Here is a 20190-nt window from a genome sequence, read left to right as displayed (position 1 = left end):
TATAAAAAAATGGGAAAAGATAAAAGATTTTTTTATCAAGATATAAAAACTTTTAAAAATTTGAAAATTTGTTAAGTAAATATTTTATTTTAATTTAATCTCTTAAATCTAATCGGTAGATTGAGGTGTTTGATAGGAAGAACATGGGAACCTATCTATATATATATATAAGAAAGGGAGATGATTGAAATACTTTGTTGAATCAGCAAGGAATTCAGAGGTCCGCTTTACCGCCTCTCCAAGACAACTCTTCTTCAACCTCTGTTCGCGCATTCTTCTACCTCTGTCGGAGCCCTCTAATCATGATTAAAGGTTCGAACATTTCACTTCTTCTTCTACTTCTTCTCTTTTACTTGCTTTCATTCCCTCTCTTCAACCACCCCAGATTTGCCGATCCTTTCGGCGCCAATGATCTGGGTCAATTTCAATTTCAATTTCCATCATGAGGGGCTTTGTCAATTCGTTTGTTCTCCTACTGATTGTCATTGCCTCACCATTGCTTCTTATTTGAGATCATCCCTCTTACATCGCATGTATCAATGCCCAGGATTGTTGTTATTGATGTACGTTTTTTTTTTTTTTAATCTGGGTGTCTGGATGTAGTGCGTGGTTATGATTAAACGAATTGATACGCTTTCGCTGTTGCCTATGTCATGGAAAGCAATTATGATTTTGAACTTCTTGAACTGTCAGAAATCGAATGTTAACTTAAGCTTGGCTGAAGAACAGATTAGAAGCTGTAGAATTCATATTAACTTAATCTTAATCGTACCCTTTTGCTGGAATTCTTTTCTTCTCTGAAAAATGGATATTGGTATTTTGTAGTGAGCGTTAAGTGGCAAAAAGAGCTGTTCCAAGATGTGGAAATCGACACCAGTCTGCCCCCATATGTTTTCAAGGGCCAGTTGTTTGAACTCACCGGAGTACCTCCTGAAAGGCAGAAGATTATGGTTAAGGGTGGTATACTAAAGGTTACTTAACATCTCTCTATGTTTCTTAATGATAGTGTTGTTGTTGTTGAACCTTCATTCCCATTCATTTGCCAACAATATCATTGACATCTCTCTTGATCGAATTTTTGAGACTTTCCATAGTGATTGGTAAACATCTGATCCTTAAATTTTCTTACCGAGCAGGACGATGCAGATTGGTCAACTGTAGGAGTAAAAAAGGTAGCCTAATGACTATTGTTATACAACTTTCTGATAGATTTTTGTGTTTCCATTTGTTCCTCCGTTTACATACAAATTCTTTTGTAGGGTCAAAAATTAATGATGATGGGCACAGCAGACGAGATTGTTAAAGCCCCAGAGAAGGGCCCTGTCTTTATAGAAGATCTTCCTGAAGAGGAACAAGTTATTGCAGTGGTAAGGTTTTTGTTATGTTCTTCAAGTGTTAGAAATTCGTTTTAAAAAAATTATTGCCATAGAATGACAGCCATATCTCCATCTGAAAGTGTTATAATTAGGTTGATCATTGTACAGGATAACTGAAAATATAATTTTAGGTAAGTTTGTTTACAAAGATGGACTGTTAATATGGTGTACTAAGTATGCACCTTTTACCTTTGATGCTATTTTTTACCTAAGGTCATGTTTGTCTTATGCCATGATTCATCATATTTTTTGGTCCATCTTAAAATTCATATCTACCATTGCGGCCTGACCTGTTGCCACTGATTATCATTTTACTTATGTTTTTCGATCATAATGGAACCATGAGATTTAAATATATGCAAGTAATGGGTATGAAGGAACTAAGAGCTCGAGGAATAAAAGAACTCTATGAATCACACAAAAGAATTGAACAGAACTCCTAAAGTAAAGCCTTCAATTGTAACAATACATAATGAGTATTATGAATATTGGCAGAATAAGAAACCTATAATGAAACCACTGTATAGAACTCTATTTCTTCTTCATCCAGCATAGTAAGGAAGACAATAGAAACAAATTTTGCGTAGGTAAAATTGTGTAAATGAAGAAAACAATTACAACTGTGAACATAGTGGATAGGGAGGTTTTATGCTTCCTGTTAAGTCACGGTTCAAGTCCTCCTTGTTGCATCTTAAGAGTGTAAACAAGGAAACGTAACCGAGAAAAAATGGTCCTAAGTTCTCCCAGCATGTATTTTCCCAGCATCAAATGACTACCATAAGAAACTAAGAAAAACAGTAGTGAGGCCTGTGGTTTATGGCTTCAAGGGTAACATTGGGTGCTTGCTCACAACCACAATAGAGTGTGCCAATCTTACAAACGATGCACAAAGGTATCCACAAAAAGCTTGTGCTATCCAGGGTCTTAGATAAAACTCACTTTAATCAAATATAGATGAGGTTACCTCTACCCCATACCATAGCTCGCAAGCCTTAGGCACAGTATGTCACTTATGCAAAAATATTTCTAATTTGTTCATCTTTTCATTCTGATTTTGTTGTATATCTTCCTCTTGTTTCTTCATATTCTTCTGAACTAATTTTCTGTTTGTATAGAATAGTTCTTTGTTTTATTGGACATTTCGATGCTGAACTGTTTCTTATGATTCGTGATTTTCATCCAAAATTTTGTTGTTTCAGGGCCACAGTGCTGGTTTGTTTAATTTGGGAAACACATGTTACATGAATTCAACTTTACAGTGTTTGCATTCTGTTCCTGAGCTTAAGTCAGCTTTGATTAAGTGAGTTCTTCCACCTGCTTTCTTCATTAATCTTCCTGCAGCAACAAATATAATTGTTGGCTTGGATTAGGTACTCTAATGCTGGGCGTAGTGATGTGGATCAAACTTCACACATGTTAACTGTTGCTACCCGGGATTTATTCAGCGAGCTTGATAAAAGTGTCAAGGCAGTGGCACCTATGCAGTTCTGGATGGTTAGTGGCTTTCATAAAAAATTTAAAATTTGTCGGTTTAAGCATTTTTTTCCTTTCATATGTTGGGGTGTCAAAATAGTATGCCTAATTCTTTCAATGGTCATTTATCTGTAATTATGTTGTTTTTTTAGTATAAGAAATGAGATAACTACTAAAAACCAAAAGGGTAAAAACAACCTAAAGGCCAGTCCCTTCCTAAGGAGCCGCAAAACTGCTCTGGAAGTTTGATTCCAAAGTGTTCTTGCTCTGTCTTTCATACACAACCCTGAAAGGGTCTTGCTTGGGGAGCTATTTCTTTATGATTATCTTTATCTATATTTGCTCATTGAATGATACTAATTTTTGAAGCCACTTACTATGCCAGTCTGGCAATCTTCTCAAGGTTGATGTACACCAGATAATAACATTGACATTCCGTTCTTCGTTGGATTCAGATGTTCACTTTACAAAATAAATTTACATCTCTTCAATTTGATTTCATTATATATAATCATAAGATATTGGAGTTTAGTTGTAATTAACTTAGAATTAGATTTCCTAATAACTTTCTTTTGGAATTATTTTGTCATCACGGTTGTTTATGCATGAGTAGGAAATAACTGTTTATTGTCCCATGTTTCCAGGTGCTGCGGAAAAAATATCCTCAATTTGGCCAGCTGCAGAATAGTACATTCATGCAACAAGTATCTGATATTTTGAACTTTTTTATTGCGTTCTACGAAATCTTTATATTTATATATTAATTGAAGCTTGATTTTTAACAGGACGCTGAAGAATGTTGGACACAACTTCTATACACTCTATCTCAGTCCCTTAGGTCAGCAGGTTCCAGGTAATAGCATCTTATGTTTTAGTGATTTTCTGTAATTTCATTTGGCTACGCAAAATGTATGCATAAATGTATTTTTCTAATCCATACTTCCATATTCCTCTTGAACTTGGTACTTCTTGAACCATGGTTAGATTCGTCTACATGCTATTATCCCACCGTGCTGAGAAAATTTTCAATACGTTTGATATCCTGTCTCTGTTTTTGCATTCTTTTATCGTTGTTTCATCTTTCATGGAAGAAATGTGTAGTTTAATAAGAAAATTTTGCCATCTTTACTTGCAGTGAAAACCCCGATGCTGTGAAGGACCTATTTGGCATTGATCTTGTTAGCAGGTAAGGCATCTGCTAGCTATTTAATACATCGAAATCAATTCCATAAAGTGGCGGTTTTGGAGTTCACATTAATCATTATTTATCTTCCTTTCCTATTCTCCTCTGCATCTATTCAATGACCTTGATAATATTCATGAGCTTATGTTTGTTTAATCACAAATGGAAATGTGTTAAGATGTCCCTCTGCATGTAGTCAGTATATTATTGACAAGAAGCACCAGTTTGTCATCACTATATTGTTTTGTGGCTTACCTTGTAGCAAAAGCCATATTTCATGACAATCTCCTTACCACACACACACAACATTGCCTTTGAATTTTGTGGTGGTTCTTGCCTGATGCTTTGGATATCGTTATGACCATTCCCATTGCCGTTAACTTGCAGCATTATTGAGAATGTTGTATTCACATGTAATAGTTTTTCGATTGGTCCTACTTGGAAAAAGATTTTTGTAACTACTATATTTTTTATGTTGTTACTAATTGGGGAGCCTTTCGTTATCTCAATGAGCTTTACTCGTGGATTCCCTCATATCCTCTTTCAAGCCTGTACTTTTCTGATTGATGTAACTTTTGTCTCTTTTCCCCAAAAAAATATCGCATATAGTATTCTTAAACTTATGTCTAATGTGCTGATGGTGATAATTTTATGGTGCTAGAGTACATTGTCAAGAAAGTGGAGAGGAAAGTTCGGAAGCAGAATCAGTTTATTCACTTAAATGTCATATTTCACATGAAGTGAACCATTTGGCTGAAGGATTAAAGCATGTAAGTCTTGTTAATTTGGAGATTGTTTATTTGCTCTTAGTTGAGTGCAAATGTTTTTTTACTAGTGCTTTTCCAACTTTCATGCACTTTCATAACTGGTTGTTCTTTACTTGGGTGCTTTTTTCTTGCAAAATTTTTGTTTAAAATCCGAATGTTCATTGATAAAAGTAATTAATCAAGTGATGAAACAATGGGAAAATTAGTGAAAATGTTTTTTTTTCTTTCTTGAACAAGATTTGAGTGGAAAGTGAACAGGGAAAATGTTTATAATGTACTGAAAAGTAAAAAAAATTGAATAGTTTCCATTATTTCTGATGCATAAACTTGAGTGTTGGTAACAAAATTTATATAATGTAGGATTATTTTTTTTTCCTCACTTAATAGTTGTGGTTTAATTTATAATGCTTTTATGGGTTTTTTATTTTCATTGGCGTTGTCATGGTGATTGATATCTGTGTTATGTATCTTCAGCATTATCACAATTCTGGATTTGGAGTTTCATGGGAAATCCAATTCTAGATAGTCAGTTATGTATGAAAAGCTCAGTTTTGTCTTATTCTTTTGGATTGAAGTCCTTGTTTGCAGCTGACAACTCCTTTTGGGGATTTTTTTTCCTTGTACATTCTTTCATTTTTCTCAATGAAAGTTCAATATATATATATATATATATATATATATATATATATATATATAATATATGTTTGTGTGTGTGTGCGCGCACGCGTGTGTGTATTTGTATGCATAGTTAAAATGTCTTAATATATAATTTAACCAAAACCACCTCATACAAGGTTGCCTATTCAATTACATAAACTTTTTTTGGAAGTACATTGAAAGCCCATAGTTTTTAGTGGGTAGGCTTTCCATGATCTTTAAAACCCAAGCTAGTGGTTCTGTATTAACCAGTCTTCATCGTTCCATCTGGTTTTCTGCCTACAGTAGTTCTTTATTTTTTCAGAAAAGACAATGTTTTTCATCAGTATGTGAAAAGCTACCATAATGAATACAATAGTTTCTATCAAAAGCAAGACTCACCAAAAGCGTTCTTCAAAAATCTCTCGAGTTAGCATTAATTAGAAAGTTTATAGTTGTAGAAGTCACTGTCTAAGGAATCCACCTTGAATTGCTGCCACCTCTTCTGCGAGCCACATTCTAAACTACTTTGTGCCATACGTAATTGGGTTTTCTTCGGAATCTCCAACCACTTCTCCACTGAGGCTATAATTTGTAGCCTTCGATTCCCAATTCCCAGCTCACCACCAAGTCCTAGGGGCAAAGGAACCAACTTCCCTAGATAGCTAGGCTTTTAATCATCTTGAGCACCATTTCCCCCTTCAGCAAGGCACTAGAGCCTCTTGACTCGGAGTCGATGTACCAAAAGTTTCTCCATTTATCAAGCTTGCTTAAGATTTTGTAGGCAGTATGTGCTGTTCATTAATAGCTTGCTTCAAGACCTATAAGTTAAGTACTCCCACACTCTTTGCTTTCTTAACTAATAATTGTATCAATCAGGAAGGTGAGAGGATGACCACTCCATTTGATTCTAACATTTCTCTATAATATTGTGCTACTCCTTGTATTAAAAGAGATCTTCTATATGTGTACAAAATCTCAATGGAGAGTCTACTTAATTCTCATATGAAAGTTTAGAGTTTTAATAGATACAATTCTTAGTTTGGGATTTTAAGTGATATAACCCCTAATGTTTACGAGTATACATTCATTTTTTCCCGTTCCATAATTACTTATCTTTTTGGCACTTACTTTTTATATATTCTCCCCTTAATTTGGTAGCTATAGCCTATTACTGTTGTAGCCCAAGGACAGTGTTCTTTATCGATTCCTTCGGATAGGGGTTGACCTCCCACTTCCGTAATTTCATATCATCAATAAGGAAAAGAAACCTATAAGTTGAGTGAGTAGTTGGCGTCAACTTTGAAATCTGGTATTTCAAAGTTTTGCCCTGAGTGCAGTCTGAAGTTCTCACTTGTCTCTAAGATTTTTCTTAGCAAATAAGGATTTTATTTTTGTTATTTCATATTCTTTTATCAAAAGTACTGTCACTTTTAGAAATCTTCCTCCTGAGAATTGTTTTTGCTTCCAAATGGCGCAGGGTTTAAAATCAGAAATAGATAAAGTGTCTCCTTCGCTGGGGCGCAGTGCAATTTTCTTGAAGGAATCTCGTATAAATAGCCTCCCAAGGTAATCATAATCATTTTAAGTTTAAAAGTTCTATTTAGTTCTGCTTTGCTTGCCACACATCTTTCCACTGGGAAATCTATCAGGTCTATTTTAAATTAGCGTTGTACCATGCACAAAATAGCAAATTTTGCACTCATTGTAATGTAATTTTATGCTCGAATTTCAAGGTACTTGACAATTCAATTTGTCCGCTTTTTCTGGAAGAGAGAGTCGAATCAGAAAGCCAAAATTTTGAGGGTAATGCCACTAAATTTTTTATTTTAGTTTAAATTTCCGTACAATATTCCATACTTTTTTAGCTCAACTTTCATTTCAGAAAGTGGATTATCCTTTGGAATTGGATGTGTTCGATTTGTGTTCGGATGATCTTCGCAAACAATTGGAAGCTCCTCGACTGGTATAGTTTCTGACCTATGGTCTTTGAGGAAGGAACTTATTTATAGTCTATAGTCGACGATCTTACGAGTTTTCGTTTATTGAAATATAGCTTTTAAGGAACGAGGAAGGCAAAAAACTCGGTCTGAAACCAAAAGAGAAGAGTTTGGATTCAGCGGACAAGGATGTAAAGATGTCTGATGCAGAAGTGAGTTAAAACTCCATTGGCAACCTTTGATTATTATATTTGGACTTTCTTTTGACTTCCAAATCCTGAACTATGTAGGGAACATCTACTGGGAATGATGCACAATCAAGTGTGACACCTCAAGAAGGTACCCTTTTTCGAAAAGTGGAAATTTCATGTTGTGTTCAATCGGTTCTTGCGTCTTAGTTCGTACGTTCTTTGACGATCACTTTTTGATGATTATCTATCTCAGATGCCCCTTCTTCTGACAAGGAAACACAAATGACTGGAATTTATGATTTGGTAGCTGTGTTGACCCACAAGGGAAGAAGTGCAGATTCAGGACACTATGTTGCCTGGGTCAAGCAAGAAAGTGGTTCGTCTTTTAGATTGATTAGTCATTTTCATTAATTACTACGTGTTAGCTCGCTCCGAATACGAACTATCATGAACGGTTTTCAATTGGCTACAGGGAAGTGGATTGAATATGATGATGATAACCCCATTGTACAGAGAGACGAAGACATCTTAAAGCTATCTGGTGGAGGTAAGGCTTCCTGGGCTGTTTTAGCAACTCATTAGAAATGGATTCATCACGGACTGCTAGATAACGTCTCGTTCTGGTTATTCGTTTATTTCAGGTGACTGGCATATGGCATATATTTGCATGTACAAGGCTCGTGTTGTCCCTATGTGATATCGATTACGTTCATATTTAATGGCGAGAGCTTCCATGGTTGGCTCGAGACTTCATCGACTAAGTTGGCTTGCCAGAAAGTTTCCTATGTTCACCAAGTGTGTTCTAGTGGTTTGCTCTATATCAGCTTGGCAACTTGAAAGCAAAATGGTCTGGTTAGATATTTTTTAGAAGCAAATACGTTATGTTTAAATGTGTGGATCATTGGCACTGTTTGATTTACTACCTCACTTTCTATCTGTTTGGGACACTGCAATTATGCAATTAGATTTTTCCGGCTTTATTTATGAACAGGAAACCAAGTAGTTTTGCTTAGCTTGTGCTCACTGTTAGTAGATTTTGTCTGTTTTAGCTCGTTATGAACTAGTTTCACAGTTTTAAAACGTGCCAGGAAGAAGTTTCTACACCTTTATAAGAAATGTTCCGTTTTCCTCTCTAACCGACGTGGGATGACGTGGGATCTCACAATCCACTCCCCTTTGGCAGCTCAGTGTTTTGTTGGCACATCGCCCGGTGTCTGGCGTTGATACCATTTGTATCAAGTCAAAGCAGCAATATCTACTAATGGTAGATTTGGGTCGTTTAAAATCAAATCGACCAAACCAATATAATTGGTTCTCAAATAGAACCAAATAAAAAACCAACTTTCTGGTAAAATTTTGGAAAAGCTTCTGCTAAATTATTTGGACTATGATATTGACAATATTGTCCATTAATAAAGTTCTAAAAACTGAAAAACTTTACTTTTTTCCCGTTAAGAAAATAGTGATCGCTCTCGCTGTTGAATCAGAGTTGGATTTAAATGGATTGCATATTACAGGAGATATTGCTTGCAAAAGATGAGCCAAAAATGACCCAATGCCTTGCCATATTCTGCACCCTATACAATGAGCTATTCCATCCGTACTTAGACAACATGTGATATACATGACAATAGCTATTCGTTAAACAACCTCGTTAACCACCTTTAGACTAAAAGGCATTAAGAAAAAATCACCTAATTTGCAAATAAGTTGTTCATTTATGTTCGAAAGTCGTGAAGAACTCTTCTATTTTTCTAGCCTTCTGCCTGCTTTTAATGAGCTAATAATAACCCATATAAGGGAGCACATAATCAAAGAAATGACAAACAATCTCACTTCATCTGGGTACCAATACTAAAGTAAGAGCACAGCCATCCCTTAGCTTCCTAACGTAACAATGAAACAGCCAATAAGATGCAATAAAATAGCAGTGAGTGAGAAAGAAACAATGAAAAAATGATGGTGTGTAAGTTTATAAAAAGTAAAATCCCAACAAAGATTAAGAATAAAAGCTACACTTTCTTTTTGGAGGTAATCTTAATAAACCTAGTTGCGGCTGTTGCAAATATTGAACATTGGTTTGGTTTATAGTATTTGTTGTAGGAGAGCTACAATCACATTCTTTTTTTCCTTCATGGCTCCAACCCAAAACAATCTGAAACATAACTCTGCATCTTCTCTTTCACAAGAAGACACCGCGGCGGAATCAAAAACAGTGAAAAAGAAGAAACTAAATAGTTGGGGTTGAGGAACACCAAAATGAGATGCAGCCACTGCAAACAAATCAACATAAACCTTGTGGAGGATTGTGTGGCAGCCACCTCTGCTGCATCTGGGATGATACCAAATGCACGTTCGGTAAGTCTCTGGGCTACGTACGTCATTTGATGTCGAGGTACTTGCAAAGCTTACGAATCCAATGGCTGGCAGGAAATGGGAAAATAGCTTTCTCCAAGAGAGACTCTTGAGAAAGTCGACCGAGCAAATACGTTTCTTGCTAAACCACGTTTACGCATAGTACATGTACAAGCTGTTAGCAGCAGCGCAGGCGATTGAGTTCTCAGTTGGGTGCCAAGCTAAATGCAGTAACTTTGTTGTGAAATCAAATGAGTTTCCATTTGCATCAACCCCAGGGCTCTCTGATCCTGCTATGGGAATGTAAAATAAACTGTATGCCACAACAAAACTTGAATTGATGATTTGGTTTGTTAACGAGTGAAAAGCGAAGAAAACACGAACCTCGTCTTACAACTCGTGTTATACTACTGCTTAGAGATCTGGCAGGCCTTGAAGGGGTCTGAACTTGACGCCTGCAGGCACAATCGAACCTTGCATAAGCATCGCGTAAATCAGATCAAATCACACTAACAAATGATTACCTCATTGGATTTTTGCTAGCTTCTAAAGTTGTAGCCTCTGTACTTCCCGATACACAGCCGAACACACGGAATAAATTACTGAAAACAAAAATGTGCATAAAATGGTTTATGTCCCAGAAAAGAAACGGAATGTAGAGTTTTCTACGGAGGAGCGCTTACCTGTAAGAGCCTGTAGCTAATCGCAATCCATCTCCACTCAAACAACACTCGAACTTGTCGAAGATTGAATCATTTTCATAAAGGTCACAGAGCTATATGAATATTCAAAGAAAAACGTCACGAAAAAAGATAAAAGATTGCAGCGTATTAAATATTCAAATCTGGGTTTAGAGGCAGATGATTCAACCTTAGGTCTTAAATATTCATGAACCTGAAATGCTGCAACTGGACCAGAATCCATATTAATATCCCACAACTGCAAACAAGTAAACAACTCACTTCATGACAAGATAACTAATGCAAACAATAAGAGTGAATATAAAATTGCTTGATGATGCATAAACTAAGAATGGAATTCAATAAACAAGAAGCAAAAGGTACAAAATCTGAACCAAAAACAAGAGGAAGCAAGTGATCTCAGTTCGAAGGACCTTTATAGAACGAAATGAACATGCTATCAACGACGACAATGAAGAATAAGTCCACAAGGCCAACATAATTGAAAAGCTGACTATACTATAGCAGGCATTTATAAAGATCTAGCAGCCCAAGAGATAAGTTAAAAACTTAACCACAACTATCTTTTTAGATGTGACACTACATGCGTTAACTCTACCTCAGAAAAGTTGAAAACAAGTGTCTTCCCCTGAAAAATACTATTAGTAAGGCGCTGGGAAGCCTTACCCAAATGAGTTTTCTATTTATATTAGGGCAATCTAAGGCCCATCACAATCGAAGTAGACTAGTGAGTAAACACGAGAATGGGACAACGCTTTCTCCGATACACAAACTCCTCAATAAAGCGGGGATTTTGAAATAATAATAATATAAAAAAATAAAAAGGAAAAGAGGAGGTCGCACTTGCAATCGCAGAAGTCGGGTAATTTTAACTGGCTCGCACAAACACACACAAACACGTCCATTAGAGAAAAAAACACCCCACCACTCATAGTGAAGCAAAAATAGAAAAGACTGAACAGAAGAACAGTGATAATTGAATCCACCCCTCCAACATCCAGATCAAAAGAGTATCTAATTTATACGAATAGATCTTCCATAAGATTATATCTCCAAATTTCTAAGTATATGCTTTCTTGACACGCCATTCCAAAATTGTTGCAGATCTAGTCTTGTGGAAAATTTTTAAATGCACATGAAATAAGAAAGCTTTGTAGGATAAACTAGCCCCACATGTACATTCATGAGCCAAAAGCTACCTACCCCTTCTTTATCAACCTAAATGATAAAATTGCAACATAGTTGGCGCATATCACTATCAAGAAGAAAAATGAAAACCTTGAGAGTCATGTAATCACGACTAAGAATGTATCTTCCTTCCTTTCCAAACTTAATATCAGAGATTGAAGCAATAATCTCAGTGAAAAAGGATCTAGAACCAGGTGCTTCCTGCTCCTCAAATCTGCACCCAATTGAAATTTCTAATGAGTTCTCAGGTCCACAGGGTACTTTTCAATATGAAGGATATGAAGAAAAAACCATTTTCTTTAAAACCAGAAGCACTTACAATTTGGCATGAGAATCACATAATGCCGACTGCCGCAAATCAATTAGGCGGATGGATCCTTTTGAACTGCTGTATGCTAACATATTGCAATGAGTAGGATGAAACTCTGCAGACGTTATCACCTCTACAGAAGCACAAGGGAAATTTAGAATCCAAAGTTTAAAATTATAAAACTAAAAACAGAAGTTGAAAGAAAGAAAAGAGAAGAGAAAAAAACGCTGGGAATGAATGCATGATTATACAAGTTACACGCCGCAGAAGCCCAAAGTCAGGGGAAAAGAACATATCAATAGGAATATACAAAAGTTGAACGTAGGCTGGCTTAAATAAATTTGTAATGGCTTGACCCTTACTTTTCTTTCTCCCTTCATTTTTTTCCTTTTATCCCATGAGAACCAAAAACGCCTGTCATAGGAGGCCAGGACTCCTGGCCTCTTTCAGATGACAAGTGTGCTAAATCTTCTCCATTAGCCCACGAACTTTGTATATATTTCATGTTTAGTGGTAGTCTGGTAATGAATAAGATGAAGATATTTAAAACAAAAGCCTGGTTCTGAGGATGTTAGTAAATAATCATACAGAGTTAGTTTGTGAGAGTCTATAGGACCCATCCCGTTTCCATTACTTTCATTAATAGAGAAAAGTATTAACTTAATATTTTAAATTCTGTTGCTCTAATATCAGCCACCAGAAGGAATGTCAAACCCTACTGACCAGAATTCAACACCTTACCAGTAAGATCCTCCATGTTAGCAGGCTTGACATCAACAATATTGAAACTTTGACTGCTAATTTCCAAGTTCCAAAGATTTATCCGCAGATCATCAGCTGATATAAAAGTTTCTCCATCACTATAAACACAAGACAAGAGAACATAATTGGTTACTAAAACCATGCGAAAAAACAAGTAGACACTGAAAATGGAGAGAATATTTCTGCAAATAAATCATAAAATGAACTTCTGATTCTCTTTTTCTTTAATGAACCTAGTTTGCAGTAGTAAGACTTCATCACTAAAAACATTAAAACAATAAACACATGCATACATGTGTCATGTGAGTTTGAGCACAAAGATATTGAATTTCGTGACTCTGTACATGTACGATACACACACAAATATATGGACAAACGAAGATATGAAGAAAATTTTGACAGAAAACCAGCTTACACTAAGGTAAGAAAAAATCTAACCAAAATGAAATATTGCCAGTGTATATTTCCGTTTACAATTCAAGGGTTAGAATATAAGTGCTGCCATCATGCATTATTTGAAATTGAATGATTCATTAACTTATATATATAGTTTAAGCTAATGAGAGTTGGGGAAATTTAATTTGGTGTCAAAATAAGAGATTCCAACTTCAACTCTCTGCATTATGACCATATTTTTCATCTCTATCATAATATAATTAATCTATGTCTTGAGCCTCTTTAATCACAATAATATTTGAGCACACATAACAAATACTTCAAAATGTGGAATTTGTTATTGGCTCAACAAAGAAGCCCCATCTCTGCATGTTACTGTTGTTGATAACAATCCTTGGCATTTCATTGCCAAGTACTAGATAGTTCATTGTAGACAGATAATAGTTCGGTAGGTCTACCACATTTCTTGGGAGGATGATTGATTTAGTAATTCTCATATTTGCCTATAGCAATCAAGACTTTATACTGTAGTAGAAAGCAAGGAAAGAAAAGCCAAGACTACTGGGAGGTAGATCTAAAGCAAAAATGCTCAACTTTAGAAGTAATCAGAGAGGTGGATGAATGGCTCCCTCTTTTGAGTTTGGTTAAAGTTTTAGGCCTTTTAGTGCCCAAAATTCCAGGAATTGGTGGCTAGACAAATTTAGGCAGTTTCCTGCCAATCTTAATTCAATAATTTGATCCTATTTCATTAATTAAATAGGTGGTTTAAGGCCAAAGGGCCAAAGTAGGTAGAAGCTTTTTCAACTCCTCATTAAGAGTCTTAATACCCACGCTAAGATACAGGATAGACTCCTCATTATAAGGTACAGAAAATAAATTATTCCATAATTTGTAGAGAATAATGCTGAGGATGCTGATAAGTTACAGCTCTCGTTCCCTGGAATCTTTGAAGATTTTTTCCCTTCATACATTGTGTAGCCATCTGTACGTTTTACTTCATGGAAAATGCTACCAGGAGGGATTTGGAGATTACAACTGAGAAATTTCTTGGACCTGTGGGATGTTGTTAGAACTTTATCCTGTGACTGGTGCGAAGTTTTACAAAACGGTTCAATGTAACCATACCACTTTAACAAAACTTTTAGTCCACAATAACTTTTATTAACAACACTCTTTCTAAGGGTTATATTAACTCAATAAATGGGATCATCAAACAGTCAGATTTTTTGGAGGAAAATGAGGAGTCAGATAAGGATTCTGTTAAGTCTTAGTGGTGATGAGATGACTTGGAGTTCAATTTTCCAATTGTTAATGGGTATGAAAAGGTATCCAATGAAGCTCTTGATGATGAAGATTTTGAAGAAATCTTTTTGTTCTACTTCTCATGAAGAAGAGCTTAATTCACCTTTAAAGAAGCTACCAGATGAGTCTTCTTCTCCCCCTCTCGTCAACACAATAGATGAAAAAGAAAATTTTCTTCCATTGGTTTCGTCATCTCATCAGTTTTCAGTTATTGGGTGAAGGCTTCGGGTTTTTTTCGGAGTTGAGTTTGGTGTTGATAAGGCTTTTGGTTGGTTGTTTTCTTCTTTGGTCTTCTCGTGTTTGTGCTTCTCCCCTTGACAGTTGCTGTTTTTCTTCCTTTCCTGACTTTATGTTTCAAGCTGGTTCGTGTAGTTTCCATTTGCTTCAGTGATTTTAGGAGCTTTTCCATTAAAGTTTCAGCTTTTGTTTGAAAGCTAAGTTTTTGTTGCTTTTATGTTCTAGCTTTGCAGTTATTGCTGTTAGTTAGCAGCTCTTCGGTTCCGAATTTTGTTTGGTTTCTTTGGTTTCTTTTCAGGTTCTTGTAATCTTTTACCGTTATACTCTTCCATCCCCTTTTGGAAGTATGTACTTCCGTACTCTTTTCTTCTTTTTCATACACCAATGAAAAGTTTTCTCTTGTTTAAATGAAAAACTATACCCCTATTAATAAGAGCAAATACTTGTACGCTTAATACAAGGCATAAATAAAATCAAATACGAACATGATTCATAGTGCCAAGGTTACCGACGAAAATGCTCCATCAAGGATTCAAAAAGTATAACAGAATATACTTAAGAGAAAAATTGGATTCGAGTGAAAGACACCAAACCTATTATTGGAGATGGAGTTGATGTGATAATCATGAGCATGGCCGTACACTCTTCGACATCTTGCAACCAGGTTAGTCTCATGGGTAGTTACCTGCAAAACTAGTGACTTAAGAACTCGAGCAAAAATAAATAAATTAGGCCTTTTGTTTTTTTGTTTCTGTTTCTAAAATTCATGTTTATTTCTTAACATTTTTCCCCATTTGTAAATTACTTCTATATGCCTCGCCAAATGTAAATAACTGGAAAAAAAAGCTACAGAATATCTAATCTTGATTTTAAAAACTAGTAAAGTAATTGATACAGACAACTTCACAGATGTGTGAAATTTACGATGGGATCGAAAATTCATGACGATTACAAAAGGTTATCCCACTTTGTTAAAAGGGAAGCATGGCTATAAGAAGAGAAGAGAGCAGACAATTTACAAAAAGTGTCATCATAGAGATGTACTTTTAAGGGAAAAAAACGTCGTCAAACAAGACCTTATTAAAAAATAATCGATCATGAGTAAATGTATGCCCAAACTACTAAAATGAATAGCACGAAACTAAAAGTAATTTGTAAAAACATAAATACATGAGGGTGTGGGCATACCACTGGTAAGCGCAGAGATTGTATGCCCCTTGCTGGAAATGAAGGGTCATTACTCGTATATCGGTCTGGGGATCCTCCATTTGCAAGATATGGTCCAGAGCTACTTGAGTTGCTCGAGCTAGCATTGCTTCCATTTCCAACAGGTTTAGAAGGATCCACATTCATGGTGGAAACCTTTTTTACCTTCTTTTCTTGCACCTGATCAAAACTCAGAAGCAAAAATAAGAAGTAAATAGACAAAATGGGTAAAAAGGTTACAAAAGGACAAATATAAGTGAAATGGTTAATTTTCCATGTGTGCGTGTTTGGTGGGACGGGTGGGGGAAGATAAAGGGTTCCGACTAGTTTCAAAATACTCTAAATTTTCATTATTGATGAACTCAAGAGAACGTCTTCATGCACTAAAGTCAAATTTTGAAACAGGCAGACATGATAATCTGATATCGTCTTCTGCTGGTATCTACAATAATTTACCGAACTATAAAAAAATGAAGCTTTAAATTTCATCACTTCAAAAATTTATGCAACCTTACAGAATACGTAATCTTACGATAACACTGAATAACCTCCAGAAATATGCTGCCAAGATATTTGATATAATTGCTAAAACATTTAATCGAGTATCGAATCCGTGTTCCCACGTGGTATAATAACGACAGATATAAGCAGTATCCTACCTTCCAGTACTTGATTGTTTTATCATTAGTAGATAAGAGAAATAAGGCACCATTAGCTGGCTGGCACCATCTGATTTTGTTAATTTTTTCCTCAATTTCCAAACTCTTCAGGTAGTCAAACTGATAAAAGCAATGCAAAAGAAACATAAATATAAATGTAATAGAATCCGTTCATATAACGTATCTAAGTAACAATCACAAAACTAATGGTAGGAAGAATACCTCAGGCTCATGACTCTGAAATTCTGTCTTATAACGAAACTCGGGATGCCTACTAATTGCATTATCCATCCTCTCTAAATCCCTTCTCGATGCACCATGCTACACGTTAAAGCAAAAATAAATAGATAAATGAGAAAGAACACGAGAGACGGGGAGGGGGAATAACAATGCAGCCATGATTCCAAGAAACAAACATCTTTGGTATCTGTCCTCTCAAAGAGTACCACCCGGCCACCACGGTCACCAGTAGCAAGATGATCCCCACTTTTATCAAATTCAATTGCTGAAATGATATCGACTGCCAAAAAGGAGGTGAATATAAAGCTTCAGAAATTCAAACATCGAGGAACGAAGATAACCGAACCATGAAAAATGCATGCATCAATTAGTTGCTTTTAAACTGACTAAACAAACTTGGTTAAGATGAAAAAGAATCAAAACACGAGAGCTACTACATCTAACTCTACATTGTAACATATTGTAGATCCAAGCAGCCAAAGACCATTGCAAAGATGAACGGATACAGATAGTTTGAGTTGATGCGAAATACCGACCACCATAATAACTTGAATGTTTCATTTAAAAGCCAAGAATTCGAATGAAAACACAGAAGATGAACAAGATTTTTAACAAGCCTGATAATTCACCACTACCTTCATAGAGCAGGGTGAGGGCCTGCAACAGGGATCATTATCTCAAGGAATGCTATAGCTATGAAAAGGAAAGAAGGCGAAACAATGAGAAAAGCAACAGTTGGGCTGCGAAAGACAATAGAAGCTTGAAGACTGCCCAAAGAAGCATCTTCCACATATAATGATGAGCGCAAAACGAGAGAGACGTAGACGAGAGGTTTGGAAAATAAGACCTTCGGTCCTACTAACACAACAGCTAAGAGAAGCAGAAGTATAAACAATTAAAAAGAAAGGCTAAGCTTTAAATATGCATACAACACCAAGTTCCAAAAGTGGATTGTGAACATAGAAACTGCAAACTGCTGAATGGCTGCAGGGGGACAGTTGTTGGTTCATCAAAGGAAATTCAATTCACGTGTTTGTCGTATTACTCGCATTCTAGTTTCACATCAGGAACAGAACAAGCCAAACCAAGCTTCAAAGCTAGCAAAACCACGACTCAAAATTCTACCTATTGGAGGAATATCCAGAAAAACAGGAACCAAGCCTTTGTCAGGCTTCCTTGTGACCAGAAAACTAGATCGTTTACGCTAAAATTATCCGATTCTCAACGATGGTTCGAAAGGGGGAAAGAGGAGTTACTCCACACAGTTAAGCAATGCTCTTTGCATTCACTTACTATCAAAAAGAGGAAAAGCATAAGGCTAGAAAGTGCATGCAGTAAATTCAGCCCAGAAACCAGAAGCTATTCCACAACTCACCCACCGGGCTTAGGTTAGAAGCTTCTTACTAATTCTATAAACACAAGGAACAATGCTGCACAGCCTTAGAGGCATCTCAACTAGCAGACTCAACTCCCTCTCATTACAGAACAAAAACAAAAATTCCCAGCAAATAAACATCAAACCACAGATAAACTCACAGGTCCATGAAGAAACGAGATAGAGATCCGCAACAGGAATACCAATTTAAAAGAACAACTTACAATCTGAAAAAGATCGGAGGCCTGAAAAAACCCTAAATGCAATGGATTCAACAAATTTGAATTGGATCGAGAAACCCCAGATGGGAAAGAAAAACATTGGAATTAGAGTATAAAGTGAATAGTACCTTCCTGAACTTCTTCACCGGCTGTACGCTCCCCAAAGACCTGAGAGAATTTCCAGTCCAGAGGCTGTGGCGGGGCGGCCGGAGCTGCAATGACCTCATTACCACCATTCATTTCACCAACAAAAACACAAATCGAAGCAACCCCAGATAGGAAAAATCCAAATCCACCAAATCCAATCAATGCATCGAAGATCCCTGTCTGGGTTTACAAAAGCCACAGCTTGGAAACCCCGTCAAACGATTTCCGAAACCCAGAAAAACAAATTCGAAAAACCAACAAAATAAGACAAAACAAAAAGGGCAAATCTAATTGTTGCTATAGATTCCAATCAAAAACCATCGCGAACTGGGAAAAAAAAGCCCAATTCCCCTGCGCCTCCCGCAACTTTTCTCTCTCTCTCTCTAAAAGTCTCTCCCCTGTGTCTGCCTCGTCTCTATAAAAGACTCTCTCTCCCTCTCTCTCTCTCTCTCTCTCGAAGGAGAAAAACGGGATTAAAAGCTCAGCAAACCGTCCAAAGACAAGAAGGAAAAATAATTTTTAAAAAATAACGAAAAAAATAGCTCACAGATTCATAAAGTTACAAACCCCAAAAACATATACACACCAAGTCCCCAACACTCCCTCTTCCTTGTTCCTTGTTCCTTGTGGATCAATAATGGCCGTTTTTTCTCACAAATCTTAGCTTATAATCCTCCTTATAATTTTCATCACCGTCACAGAAGTGCATCCGAATCAGCCCTTCCAGTTCATAATGATTCATGATCAATCTCAAACAAAGAGGCCTCAATCTCCTTAGAGCGTTACATTCCTCGAACTTCTCCTCCTAATTCAAGTTAATTCTTGTAATAAATTAAATTTATCTATCAAAAATACCCATAATATTTAATAATTTTAATAATACAATTTTTTTAATTGTTTAGACCTCGCAAAATATATCATTTTTAATTTAAATATTTGTTTTTTTAATTGATATTTTCGTCAAAATGTATACCAATAATACACAAAACCCACCATCCTTTTACATATTTTGCATATTTATTTAAGAATTTAGAATTTTTGTACATAACAATAAATGAAAAAATATATATAAATTTATTATGCTAATTCAAAAATATATATTAAGTTTTTAGTGGTGTGAAATGACGTGAATGCCCAAAGTTTCCTGTGTTTAATTTTCTAAATTATTTGGAGAAAATTGTAAATTACTGTACTAGTAAGACAAAAGGCAGTCGCGTTCACAGCGTAGAAAATAATAAATAATCTTATCATTGTTTTATATTAATTATAAATTGATATTATATTTGTTTTCTTATTTCAAGGTCACCAACCCTGCCCATTCTTCTATTAGAAAATTCAAATGGGCTTGATTTAGTTAAGCCCATATACGGCCCAAAATTAGTAGAACGGCCCATTAGACCCATACCATTCCACTATGGACCGGCCCATTTTGGATTGATGAGAAAATGCCAGATGACAGGTTGAAGCCCATGGGCTGACACCAAGGTGTTATGGGTTTATTGTTAATTTTAAAATATATATTTTT

General features: G+C 35.9%; 2 protein-coding genes across 3 annotated transcripts; one reads left to right on the top strand and one right to left on the bottom strand.

The window, feature by feature from the left end:
- Window positions 1–152: 152 nt before the first annotated feature.
- LOC111806695 (ubiquitin carboxyl-terminal hydrolase 6) lies at window positions 153–8578 on the top strand. Its single transcript, XM_023692096.2, has 18 exons — window positions 153–312; window positions 826–971; window positions 1137–1172; window positions 1260–1367; window positions 2576–2676; window positions 2747–2870; window positions 3494–3553; window positions 3635–3702; window positions 3985–4035; window positions 4694–4802; window positions 6916–7004; window positions 7172–7241; window positions 7321–7401; window positions 7492–7587; window positions 7666–7714; window positions 7820–7942; window positions 8039–8113; window positions 8208–8578. The coding sequence occupies exons 1-18, from the start codon at window positions 303–305 to the stop codon at window positions 8261–8263; spliced, it is 1452 nt and encodes a 483-aa protein (XP_023547864.2). The 5' UTR covers window positions 153–302; the 3' UTR covers window positions 8264–8578.
- Window positions 8579–9515: 937 nt separating this feature from the next.
- LOC111806845 (serine/threonine protein phosphatase 2A 55 kDa regulatory subunit B beta isoform) lies at window positions 9516–19440 on the bottom strand. Of its 2 annotated transcripts, none has more exons than XM_023692342.2 (14): window positions 18647–19440; window positions 17099–17202; window positions 16905–17003; window positions 16683–16802; window positions 16006–16203; window positions 15411–15502; window positions 12862–12980; window positions 12130–12253; window positions 11901–12024; window positions 10792–10860; window positions 10605–10696; window positions 10446–10523; window positions 10306–10376; window positions 9516–10214 (listed from the first exon to the last, which is right to left on the bottom strand). In XM_023692342.2, exons 1-14 carry the CDS (start codon window positions 18756–18758, stop codon window positions 10075–10077), a joined length of 1542 nt encoding a protein of 513 aa, XP_023548110.2. In that variant the 5' UTR covers window positions 18759–19440; the 3' UTR covers window positions 9516–10074. The 2 variants fall into 2 exon arrangements, with proteins under 2 accessions (XP_023548110.2, XP_023548111.2); XM_023692343.2 differs by having other exon boundaries at window positions 9516–10211; window positions 18647–19436.
- Window positions 19441–20190: the final 750 nt, after the last annotated feature.

This window comes from Cucurbita pepo, chromosome 12 (genome assembly GCF_057944985.1).
Source record: "Cucurbita pepo subsp. pepo isolate OVF chromosome 12, ASM5794498v1, whole genome shotgun sequence".
In the NCBI taxonomy this organism is placed as follows: Eukaryota; Viridiplantae; Streptophyta; class Magnoliopsida; order Cucurbitales; family Cucurbitaceae; genus Cucurbita; species Cucurbita pepo.
This window is presented reverse-complemented; position numbering and strand designations above follow the sequence as displayed.

Coding starts and splice junctions, on each gene's coding strand:
- LOC111806845 (XM_023692342.2), bottom strand. CDS start 18,758: ATGAATGGTGGTAATGAGGTCATTGCAGCTCCGGCCGCCCCGCCACAG. Junction 16,204..16,682: donor AAACAATCAAGTACTGGAAG/GTAGGATACTGC, acceptor AGTTTTGATCAG/GTGCAAGAAAAGAAGGTAAA. Junction 10,215..10,305: donor AACACGAGTTGTAAGACGAG/GTTCGTGTTTTC, acceptor ACATTCCCATAG/CAGGATCAGAGAGCCCTGGG.
- LOC111806695 (XM_023692096.2), top strand. Junction 7,715..7,819: donor AAGTGTGACACCTCAAGAAG/GTACCCTTTTTC, acceptor TATCTATCTCAG/ATGCCCCTTCTTCTGACAAG. Junction 7,943..8,038: donor CTGGGTCAAGCAAGAAAGTG/GTTCGTCTTTTA, acceptor AATTGGCTACAG/GGAAGTGGATTGAATATGAT.